Raw genomic sequence first — 12,273 nt, forward strand, 5'->3', positions numbered from 1 at the left:
AGAGCGTAGCTCGCGAACAAAGGAGCAAAGCGAACAAATTCCTGCGAATGAGGGGAGAAACGGGGAACTTGGCCCGCGCGATGCTTCCGGCCGGAACTCCCAGCTCGGATTAATTCGCGTTTTCGAGACTATAAATTCGAAGTTATCCCGTAACTACGTTACATATCCGTCGGGGAGAACGAGCCTCGCGAGCAAAAGTGTCGGGCTAATCTTCCAAGCACATTTCCATGCTGCTTCTCGCCGAGTCGTTAAACGTACTCTTAGAAGATGAAGAACAAGAAAGGTTCCTGTTGGTATAAGGTCACGTTTGAAAGTTCCAGAAAATTAAAACTCAAGTTTGAACACGTGGACATAAAGAACTTACTTTGGCTCTTTAAACCTATTTTTATATCGGTACTTTTATGTCCATATGCTTTGGTAAATGTAAAATAATATCCATCTGGAGAAAATAATTTTTAATTCTGTTGGACTTAAAAATAATCGTAAAGGATGTATTAATTAAACTTATTTCCGATTAAAATTCGTCTAATCCCAAAATTTTTAATTTCTGGGATATTACGTTTCGTTCGGTTTTCTAGGTTACATTTGGATTCGAGTTTCACATTCTCACATCTATATGCTTGCTTATCAAGAATAACTAAAGTCCAGACTTATTCAGTTGTTTATTTTTTCTATAATAGAAGTTTCTCGGCTTACTTGACAAGTTTCAGAAACAATCGGATTTTACTAAACTCATTTCCTTCCATCTTCGTTATTTTCACAAATGCATCAAACTTTTGCGAAAGCCTTGAAAACTTAGTCTCATAAACTTGGTCAAATGACACATCCCTGACAGATTCCTATAACACACGCCGAAGAACCTCGATATTAATCGATCAGATGTAAAAGTATTGTAAAATTCTTTTAGAAAAAAATTAAAAATATACGGAATAATAGGGAAATCGCGGAAAAATCTTCACTGTTATCGGAAAATCGCTAAAAAAATCTATTCCCAACGTAATCCAATAATCACGCAATGAAATATAATCAGCTGATACAATGTACACCAAAGATACGTTCGTTGACGTAAAAAAATCACGGAATCGGTGAACCATTGTTACAAAAGTTTAACAAAAAAGTTGAACAAAAAAGGAAAAAGGGAAAAACGAAAATACAATGTCAGAGAACGGACACTGAAAATCTCCGGCAAAGGGGTGATAAATTCATGACACAAAAAGAATTCCAATTTCGCAAACGCAAAACCCGTCGGAAGATAATACCGTAAGCGCATCGAAAGCAGCGCATCGAAAATTTAAATCGGATCGGGCATAAATCGCCTCGAAAAAATTCGAATGGAAAACTTAATCTTAGCATAGCCCCGATCCGCCGTAAACTTTCCGACGTGACGATAAAACCGTAGGAAAATTTCCATCGAGGAATCCAGCAGACCCTTAGCGCGAACTCGGCACGCGATTTCACCCGGCGATAAAATCGAAGAAAATCCGTGCAGAAATTCACCACGTCATTCGCTAATTAATTAATCCATCCAACGACACGTAATACCTTTCCACCGACTTTAGAAACATTTCTCTGAACCCCGAGAGTAAAAAGTGGAAATATCACGATGACACTTGATTTTTGGTAACTAATTTTTAATAACAAAACTAATTAAATTTTAGTACCTAACTCTTAATAATTAAACCAATTAATTTTTAGTGACTAATATTTTTCAAACTTTCGATAATATTTAGTGACTTCCGGTCATTTTTTTAGTCATTTCCAGCGATTTGTTGTTATTTCTGGTAATTTCTAATAGTCCTTAGTAATTTTTTAATAATTTCCAGTCACTTTTAGCACTACGTGTGTATATTAATTAATCCTCCATCGCACTTTATAGATTAAAATCCAGAGCTCGGTGAAACGCGTAGAAGAGCAAATATGAGCGCAAAAGAAATATATGAAGTTAACTACACAAACGCTATCACTGTGATTTCGTATTTACATAGAAAATGTTTCAAAAAATTGACCTAAAAGTTCGCAATTTTATACCACTCGATGTGCCATCGCGCAAAAACAAACAGCGCCATTTGTTTGTTACATACAACGTAAGTTACATCCATATTAACTGATTACTTTACCATTGATACTCCTTATAGAATTGAATGACAACGCAATGCAACGTAATACCCGCAGGATTCAACGGCAACATAAAGTTTGTATTAAATCGTGGAGAAAAACGTACGCGTCTCATGAAAATTCAGGTAATAAGAAAAACCATCCTACGCGTCTTTTAGTAATTCTTCGGTTTCATAAAACAAGAGGTGAATCTAGGCCAACAGGAAATTTACGTTTCAGCAACAAAAGATCGTCGATGTTGCTCCAACATCTCTTCATTTAACATCACGTTTACCTATCTATCCCAATTTCTCAATCAATACCGCCTAATTGCGGTAATCATCATTAACGACCGTCCTCGATACTAATTGTAACGATAACAATTTTTACACGTCAGAGAGATCAAACTTGCATTATAACCGTGAGAAAAATTCTCTGAAAATTCTCATTAGATATACAACTATATCAATCAATATGTCACCCCAACACGAGACACCTTCTGCGAATATCACGCGAATCATACGCACATCTACACACGTCTTAGCCATTTGGACGATTTTAAATAAATTACAAATCGCTCAGTTATGTACAAACATACTCGTCCAATGCATTAACACCTGAAACAACAACACAAAACGCAGAGAAACCCAGGTGCAACTTATTAATTTATACGCTTTCAGCTCGCAAACGCGACCTGTTACACGCGTCGCGTGCAATCGATGCACACGGCGCTCGTAGACTACTATCCGCGTGAACATTAAAAAATAACGTGCACTTTCGCTCTCTCGCGGCGTTCCATCTTTCTCGTGTTCGCGAACCGGCCATGGTGAACGCGGCGAAATAGACCCTTGGCCATTCTCTCCGGGGAAAAAAGGAGAGAAAAAGGGAAAAAAGAAAGAAGAAAAGAAATTATCGAAAATCGTTCGAAGGTAATTTACCAAGCCATGCCTTCGTTCCCTTGGTCTACGCGAGTTCGATCGTCGGCGCCGTAGACGAAGACGACCGTTTGATAAGAGTCGAAGAGCGCGAGAGATCGCCGGCGGAATGGAACGTTCCCGGGAATCGGGGAAATAGGGTCGGAAATCAGTCGATTAAAACGGGATCAAATCCATCTCGAAATTACGTTGTATGCGTGGCTCGGTTCCCACGGAAAACCGCATTCCGTGGGATCGAAGCGTGAATGTTCGGAAGATGAGAGGACCCTCGGCCCTTTAATTACCAGTGACCATCGATTCGGCCATTCAGCGGCCGGTCACGATGAAAAACGCATAGTCGACGAGCAATTAGGCGAGCCATTTCCAATTATACCACGCAGGAAACATTTCCATTCCGCTGAACGATTCCCAGTCCACTCTGTTCAGATCGAGCGTATCCGACGATGAAACACGCGAGTCTAGAAACCAACGTTCTCTCCCGTTAACTAAGGATGAACCAGCTCGATCGCACTGGTTCATATCTCGATCACATTAACTCGCGTGAGAAGAGTGTGTGCATCAGACGTCTCGAAGAACACTGGAAGAGAGCGACAGAGGAGTCGGATGGTTAACGCGATCACGAGAGGTCGATGGAAACGCGCGAAAGCGGTTTTAAGAGAAGAGCCGGAATGACCAACCTGTTACTTGAAAGCTGCCGGAAGCTTCCGAGCGGGAAGTGCGTGCGTTCTTTCAGGCGCGCTCTCGCGTTCAGCTGCCCCTCCGGATGGATACACGTGCTCCCGTATATTCTACAAACATACGTGGCCGCGTAAGTAGCGTTACGTGTGTTTTATACGACGTACGGTGTGTCCTCCGATCCCTGTTTCTCGTGCTTGGCCTGCTGGTGTCTGTGCTTGGCGGGTGCGTGAGCGCGGCCACATATGTTCGCGCGCTGCCTGTAACCTGTTCAGGTGTGCACACCCGTGTCTCAGCCTGTATACGTATACGTGTACATGTACAGTGTATATACGTGTAATGTACGTGTGCCTATACGTGCGAATTGGATTTCAGGTACGAGGTGTGCCTGTACGCGGTTCTATCCGCGGCTGGAAAAAGAGACGACGCGCATGCTCGCGTTATTAGACGCGCAAAGGAAAACTCGCGGCGACTTAGCGGAGAGTGGACAAACAAAGGAAATAGAATCACCGTGATATCCAGAGCGACGATATCGTCAGGCAGGCTGCCCGGCTTGCACTGCCCGGGTCTCCTGTTTCTCCCACCGAGCGAACCACCCGCCCCTCCGATTCCCGTCTCTCCCGGCTCTCCTGCCTCTCCTGCCTCTCCTGTCTTCTCCCTGGCGCTCTCCTTACACCCCCGTTTCGCCAGCCACCGAACGCGCCTGCCGAAAAACCTCGCCTATTCTACAACCCCCACCTTTCACCCCTTTTCATACTCCTTTGCCCTCTCCTCTACCACTTCTTCCCGATGATCATCCTTTTCGCTCCTTCAACCACCCTATACCGACGTTCTCGCATGACTCTCTCAGCTGTGACTCCGACTCGTAGACTCTGCAGCCGACTCTACGAATAGACAATGTCCTGGACTAGGCTCTGACTCCTTACGCCGATCTTCTGATGCCGACGCTCACGCAGCGCCCTTTCAATCGTGACTTTGACTTACAGACTCTAGAATCGAGCCTCAGGATACGATGTCCGTGTGTTCCTCGTTCGACGTCTCTCTCTCTTCCCTCTTTCTTCTCTTTCTCGACCGACAGCACCAGCTCAAGGCGCAAGCTCGTCCTTCTCTCCCGGATAGGAGAAGGGAAAAAGACTCGGCGGGCAACCACCAGGAGGAATATCCTCGGCAGAACCCATGGGATCCTATGAATGCGCCACGTTCGCGCGCATTTTCACGCACGTGGGTCCAGACGCATGGGGTTGACAAGAGAGGTAGTTTAAGAATCAAAGCTCGCGATTCTGGAGATATTCCAAAAGCTTCTTTACTGACACCAGAGTCGATGATGATTCCTGGAAAGGTTAAAGACTTGTAACTTCTGGTTGGGTTGCTGTTCTCGTTGAAATTGGGGGAAGAATGGAGATGATAGAGCTTGAGCGTGACGCGAAGACTTACAGAAAGGGAGAGTCTCGTAGTTGGACAGGATGATTCGCTTGATAGTGTTGACTAATTTCGATTTTTGACTGTGACATAGACGTATATTCTTGCATTGCTTTGATGAAGATGTATATATTACATCGTTTAAGCAAACTGATAACAGTTTGGATGATCCGAATTAGATCCCATGTCGCTCTGGAAGAACAGTGAAAAGGTTAAAATGATTTAATAATACCATTGATCGAATATGAAATTAAACTTGCCTGAAACTCGACCTGAATTCGTGGTTACATCGGACCTATATTCTGATCGAAATAAAAATTATTTTCCATAATCGGTGTACTTTCATTCCAGCCACTGTTGTTACCACGAAATCGACTTCTTCGATTCCTTGTTTCTTTCTTGAATCTGCGAGAAACATGACGGACGCGTGTCAGAGGTGAGACAGAAGACGAAAGGGTGCATCTCAAGAGCCAATTGGCTGAAAAATTCCTGCAATGAAACCGGGTGAAGGCAACGTGAAAAACGACGCTCGAAATGGGATTTGCAGAAACGGTGCTTGTTGCTTGCCGAAAATAAAAGCTGACGGGTATATTATACAGAGAGGTTGTCGGTGACCCGCTTTGTAAAGCGATGCGTTCCGCGTGCGTGGAAAAGTCGAAACGTTTCTCACCCTGCGTTGCGATATATCGATTAATTTTATGTAAACAGTTGACACACGCGACAGTCTTTTTGTGGCACAAAAGAAAGGAAAGAAGGGTGTGCGCGAAAAAAGGCTTTGTTCCTCTCTCGACATTCAAATTTTCCTTTTTCACCGCCTTTTTCCGCCTGTTTTTGTCCCGGCGAATGCGGTCGCGAGTGTTTTGCCATTGGATCCAGAAATTACTATTAATACCAGCTTCTACATTCCGAGCAACACGTTTCTGATATTTCAATTTACCTTACAATCCATTAAAATAGATCAGCGACGCTGTTAACGTAATGCAACGTTATCAAATATTCAGGTTTCATCAGACTAGTGAGCACACGGCCCGTATTTCCGAAGACTCTTCGCTTTGCTCGATCCAGCGGACCTGAAAAACGGATAGTATCTGAGAAAAGATCAAAAAATGGAAAAGGAAGGAAGGAAACACCGTGTGTTCGGTACTTTGTCGCAGATCGAATTTTTAAGTGTTTTTCATACATCGTTTACATCGAAAGATTTCGCTCTATTTAGGAAGTGTATGTAGAGCGTTATTTTCTCGTTTTCTATGAATTTTGCAGATTGATTTTTGCAACCGAATGCGACCAAGGTTTGGAAAGTTATTCGCTATGTTTATTGCATTTCGTAATATCGATACAGTTTTGTATGGAAGATGTAAATTTCTTTTTACCAATTTTTTTTACTCGGCATTGCCCAATGAACTTAGATTACTATGTTACTATACGTTATTATTGGTTAATAAAATAAGCCTTTTTTTAACATATTAAATAATTATGAAAACGCGGTGTTAATCCTGCGTAGAATTCCTTTGGAAAATTTTTATTGAATAAAGTATCTTATTTAGGATGATCTAATTTCCTGCAAGTATATTTAACGAATTATTTTTATATTTTAAAAATCTTTAATTTCAGTAGATTTTTTCTCTTAGAAAACCCACGAATTAATTAATAAAATTATTTATATATTGAAATCAAAAGCCTTTGATACTTAAATCTCTAACTTGTAACTCGAGTCTTATAACGACCGAAGTGTAACTGCTTATTAGGGCAGTATTTTCCACATACACATATACGTATACCTCATATTAATCAACAATTGTTATTTTACAATATTTTTACATATTTCACATATTATTTTTACAATAGTTAATTTATGAAAACAAACGAGAGATTACTTTTTCAGTTATAACAATTGTGTAAGTTGCATTTGTATCATTTTGTACACACAAGGACCAATTAAAAGTGTAAGCAACCTACTCAAAATTCATAGAAAACCGCGTGGAATCCCAAATTAGGCAACACGTTACGAATACTGTAGGTATATACGTACGTTATTAGAGTCATGCAAAATAAAATGTCAGTATGATCCAAGGAGATTTTCCCAGGCGTTACCAAGATTTCAGCGTTACGTAGTATACCGGTAAGACATTCTCCAAGGCATGTCTAGGAGACATTTCCTTATCTTGTATTGTCGAGTTAGGCCACAGAATCCCCTCAGAACTGCCTGAGATCCTCTTTAAAAAACGCAATGCACGAACATCCTGTGATAGTTTATGAAGCATGATGAATCCCTAATCTTCTGACCTTCTAAGTGTCCTATCCACCGTCATTCTAAAACCTGCTAATAATACTTCAGCTTTAGTCTTGATGCTCTCAAAGGGTCCACACGCGATCAATAATATCGTCAATATTGTAAAGTATTGACAATATTAGTGATCATGTGCAGTCAATATTCAATACAGATATTTTTATTATCAAAGAGAATTGACAATATTATCGTCAATATTATTGATCATGTGCAGACGCCTTTACGATGTACTTGATAATTAGATACTATTTAATTTGTACAGAGTATTGCATATAATTAATTTTTTTTAATACTAATTGTAATTACGTAATTTAACGTAACGTATAATTATTGTGATTATAATTATTAATGGCACTACTAATAATAATTATATTGTTATTATATTAAATAATACAATTATAATATATTACCTTGCTTAATATTTACTAATTAGTATATGATAAAAGTTTTTTATGTAAACTCAGATGGTAAAAGTCCAAAAATGGATTTTAATATCCACTAGTTTTGAAATATTTGTTTACACTACAACGTTGATAAAATATTTTCTTAAATAGACAGGATTTAAATCGAAAATGTTAATACAATGATATTTTAAGAATTTCCTGTTAAAATAACCAAAAACAAGCAGACATTTTTTATTATTCTATGAATTCGATACTTTTTGAAATGATATATTATATTGTAATTTAGAAGGAAAATATATCTCCACTATCTTACATATAATATATTAATACATTGCTCTATTTCACCGAATCATAATTCAGATAAAATATTTGACAAAATTTTACTGTTTTGTGATTCATACACTATTAATAAAATATAATACAATAAAATATATAAATTTATTAATGGAATGTATAAATCACTATAAATGTAATTTAAAATTAATTTAGCTAAAGTTACTGATTTTACTATTGTCTCGATAATATTCATAAAAATTATTTGTTGTTGATTTCATAATTTCAATATATTGTCATATTTTATATATACACAAATATTAACTAAAAATGCAGCAATTCTAACCAACATTTTTATTCAATATGTACATAGGCATATAGAATAAAATGTATTGAAAATTACATTTTGCGTATAACTTAATATATATTTTTGTAAAGAAATCAAGAAGAAATTATTCAATTCGCGTGTTTTGATTATCATGAATGTAAGTTTACTATCATGAAAATGGTGTCAACAATTGTAGCAATAGTACGAAAGGATTATCAGGGAAATTGAAGTAATTATGTGATTACACGAAAATCTCTCAAGCGCCTTAGCTACAGATAGCTACAGTGCAATACTATATATATGTATAGTATATAGTGTATAGTATACTACTAGTATATATTGCTACAGTGCAATACTATATATATGTAAATTCTGTGTAGAATAACTTCTTTCGTGAAAAAAACACAAAATTAATTTAGTAATATATATGAAACTTAACTGCTAAATTATTCATATGAATATTTTTTTGATATATTTTTAAATATTTAACCTATTGTACTATTGTAAATTATTGTGTTTTTGAAGATTGATTCCATCATATATTTCCTAATTCTTAAACTATTAATAAATACTTATAATTTTATCGTTACCTTTGTTACACGATGAAGAAATAATTTTTATTGAATTATTTTAATAATATAATATATATACACGTATAATTACGATATTAATTAATTAAATTATACTTCACATTTCCTTTGTTTCATTATAATTTTTCCATTACTATATTGCTATCTTAATGAACTATTACATTCAAATTAATAACTAAACAATTAAATAATTAAACTACTTATTATTTTAGAAATATGTTTTTCTAACAAAACTTGTGTTCAAGGTATACCAATGTTACATAAATTAAAACGCATGCGCAGAGAAGTTGCATACTACAGTTAATCGTGGTTTCACATTTTTCATTCAGAAACTGAAGATACAGGTATATTTTATTCTGTTAATACGAGTATTAAATTTATATTCAGAAAGATAAATCTTGTATATAATCCTATAGACCTTAAGAGTAGTACAAGTTACAAATTTAGAAAACGTAATATATCATAACCTTAATAAAATTTTCATAAAAACAATTACAATATATAACTTAAAAAACATTATTAATTAACATTAATATAAATATAAATTGGCGCCAAAGAATTTGTATGTATTCCATAAATATAATAGTTATTTTATAAAGTTCAGTTATAGAAATTGAGATGCATTTAATACTTATATAATCATTTCTTTTAACAGAGTCAGAAACGTGATAAGGTAAATAATAATAGGATTTCATATATCGCATTACACAAAAAGAGAAGAAGTACACAAGATGCAAGCTGGTGAATGGCAAAATTATTTATTAAATAATGTACTATCATAAATATTCTGCTAATTGTTTCATTTACAGATGGCAAAAATAGTGAGTTTATGCCAAAAGTAGATCTTATAAGAGATAAAGATAAACTAAAATACAGTCATTTAATATATATGAAACAAGCAGAAGAAATAGCTGTTTCTAAAGCACAGATGTATAAAACTAGACGTAACAAATGTGTTATATCCGGTGTATGTTTAGGTGGTATAGCTCTGGGAATTTATTTCTATACCATATATGCTATGAAACAAGAAACCTTCTTAAATAATCTAGAAGAACCTGAAAAAATAATTGTTAAACAACCTACTTCAAAAAGTAATATTGCTTAAGAATATTTATATTTGTAATACATAGTATATTTCTCTGCATATGGTCTAATTGTATAATAACGAAATAATTAAAATTAAAAATAATATAGACATATAATATAATGTAAATATTTAGTAACAATAAATCAACTGCATTGAATGTAATTTTGCTTTTAAAAATATAAGAAGAAACAAAAATGTCCAATCTAAGACTACCACCTTTGCTAAGTATAAAAGATGTGTTGAAAATATATAGATTAAAAGCAATAAAACATCTTTCACAAAACTTTATCTTGGATAAAAATTTGTCAGATAAAATAGTTAAAAGAGTAGGAAATCTTGCTGAGTGTCATGTATTGGAAGTTGGTCCTGGTCCTGGTGGATTGACACAATCTATTTTGACATGTCAACCAAGAAAGCTAACTGTTATAGAAAAAGACACAAGATTTAAACCTTCGTTAGAAATGTTAGCAGATGCTTTTGCATCTGTTAATGGTGAAATGGAAATTATTTTTGACGACATTATGAAGATAAACATGAGCAATATTTTCTCTGAAAATGAAATAAAAGCTTGGACAGATAAGGGTCCAAAAATCAGATTAATTGGTAATTTACCATTTAATGTATCAACACCTTTAATAATAAAGTGGTTACATAGAATAAGTGAAAAAAGTGGTCCTTGGGCATTTGGAAGAACTAGAATGTTATTAACATTTCAAAAAGAAGTTGCTGAACGTTTAATAGCAGAACCAATGGACATACAAAGATGTAGATTATCTGTAATGGCACAAGCTTGGACACGTCCAATATTGCATTTTATTATTCCAGGTAAATTTAATTTTCACTTTATAATTCTTGATACTGCTAAATTTTATTATCTATTGAATTTATTCCATCTTTTCTTACTACAAATAGGTTCAGCCTTTATTCCTCAACCAAAAGTTGATGTTGGTGTTGTATCATTTGTACCTTTAATTGTTCCACGAACAAGACATGAATTTAAAATTTTTGAGAAAGTAACACGACACATTTTTAGTTTTCGTCAAAAATATAGTATACGAGGTATTGAGTAAGTACAGATTGCACAAAGGTATTATCACATTAAATATCTGTTTTCTACATATTTTCTTATTTTATGTTTATGAAAAATAATTAATTAATACAATTACAGAATTAAGTAATACAATTATCAAATTTTCATTTACTTTTCAGGACATTGTTTCCTTTGGAACATCGAACTGAATTAGCAAATATGATGTTCAAACTTTCTGATTTAAATCCTGAAATAAGACCAGTACAACTTACAGTGGAAGACATTGATAAACTTACTAGTGCATATAAATACTTATTAGAAAAGCATCCAGATATTGAATTTTATGAATATCGTACATCTCGACGCATAGTGTCATTGTCTTATGCAAAGAATATAGAAGTCATAGAATGTACTGATTAAAATGTAAGTACTAAATAAATTGTTAAGATAAAAATGTATGACTAATATCATATATTATATATAAAATTTTAAGTATGATTAAAATAGTTTGTAATATATTCCAAATTATAAAACACAAGAATTTGTAATCATTGAAACATCAAATCTTTATATAATTTTATTTACAAATAGTATATTAATTGTATATAAAATATTTTATACAATTGTTTCAAATTATTATTTTTCATATTATCTTAGTTCAGAGAATTTCTTATTTTTTTTAAATTGAATAAATGTTATAAAAAAAAATTATGAATTTAATATAACCTAAATTCTTTTCTTGATTATAAATTTTGTATAATAATATATATAAATGTATATGCAATTAATACTAAAATATCACCGTGGTCTTCGAAATTTTTGCTTCATACAAGAAAAAATTATTTGAATATCATATCACTTATATTGCGAAAACTGTTTATGCATTTAGTACTTACAATAAATGACTTATAATTTTATAAGTAGTAAAATATTCAAATATTTTTTTTTTACACAAAGCAATACATTCATATAATTAATAACAATTGCTTGTTTTATGTTGAATCATTAAAAACTTATAAAACATACTTTTAATTAAAATCTCATAATATAAACTTCAGAAATATAAATAAAAATATTCTATGTTATATTTTTTCATGTTCACTTTTATTCAATATATCACGAATGTTTTGATTTTAGTAAATCAAATGAAT

At 34.4% G+C, this 12,273-nt stretch overlaps 2 protein-coding genes across 2 annotated transcripts; both read left to right on the forward strand.

Annotated features, from left to right (window-relative positions):
* The first annotated feature begins 9,281 nt into the window (after nt 1-9,281).
* On the forward strand, nt 9,282-10,110 carry LOC108552025 (Coiled-coil domain containing 56). Its single transcript, XM_017906401.1, has 3 exons — nt 9,282-9,349; nt 9,661-9,746; nt 9,815-10,110. Exons 2-3 carry the CDS (start codon nt 9,737-9,739, stop codon nt 10,108-10,110), a joined length of 306 nt encoding a protein of 101 aa, XP_017761890.1. The 5' UTR covers nt 9,282-9,349; nt 9,661-9,736.
* A 151-nt stretch (nt 10,111-10,261) lies between these two features.
* Nucleotides 10,262-11,542, forward strand: mtTFB1 (mitochondrial transcription factor B1). Its single transcript, XM_017906398.1, has 3 exons — nt 10,262-10,917; nt 11,005-11,158; nt 11,302-11,542. Exons 1-3 carry the CDS (start codon nt 10,287-10,289, stop codon nt 11,540-11,542), a joined length of 1,026 nt encoding a protein of 341 aa, XP_017761887.1. The 5' UTR covers nt 10,262-10,286.
* Nucleotides 11,543-12,273: the final 731 nt, after the last annotated feature.

Source organism: Eufriesea mexicana, unplaced genomic scaffold (assembly GCF_001483705.2).
Source record: "Eufriesea mexicana isolate 0111107269 unplaced genomic scaffold, ASM148370v2 scaffold5379, whole genome shotgun sequence".
NCBI lineage: Eukaryota > Metazoa > Arthropoda > Insecta > Hymenoptera > Apidae > Eufriesea > Eufriesea mexicana.

Excerpts from the sequence above, each read along its gene's own strand:
- mtTFB1 (XM_017906398.1), top strand. The coding sequence starts at position 10,287 with ATGTCCAATCTAAGACTACCACCTTTGCTAAGTATAAAAGATGTGTTG. Across the intron at positions 10,918-11,004 it reads ATTGCATTTTATTATTCCAG|GTTCAGCCTTTATTCCTCAA; the intron begins GTAAATTTAATT and ends TACTACAAATAG. Across the intron at positions 11,159-11,301 it reads TATAGTATACGAGGTATTGA|GACATTGTTTCCTTTGGAAC; the intron begins GTAAGTACAGAT and ends TTTACTTTTCAG.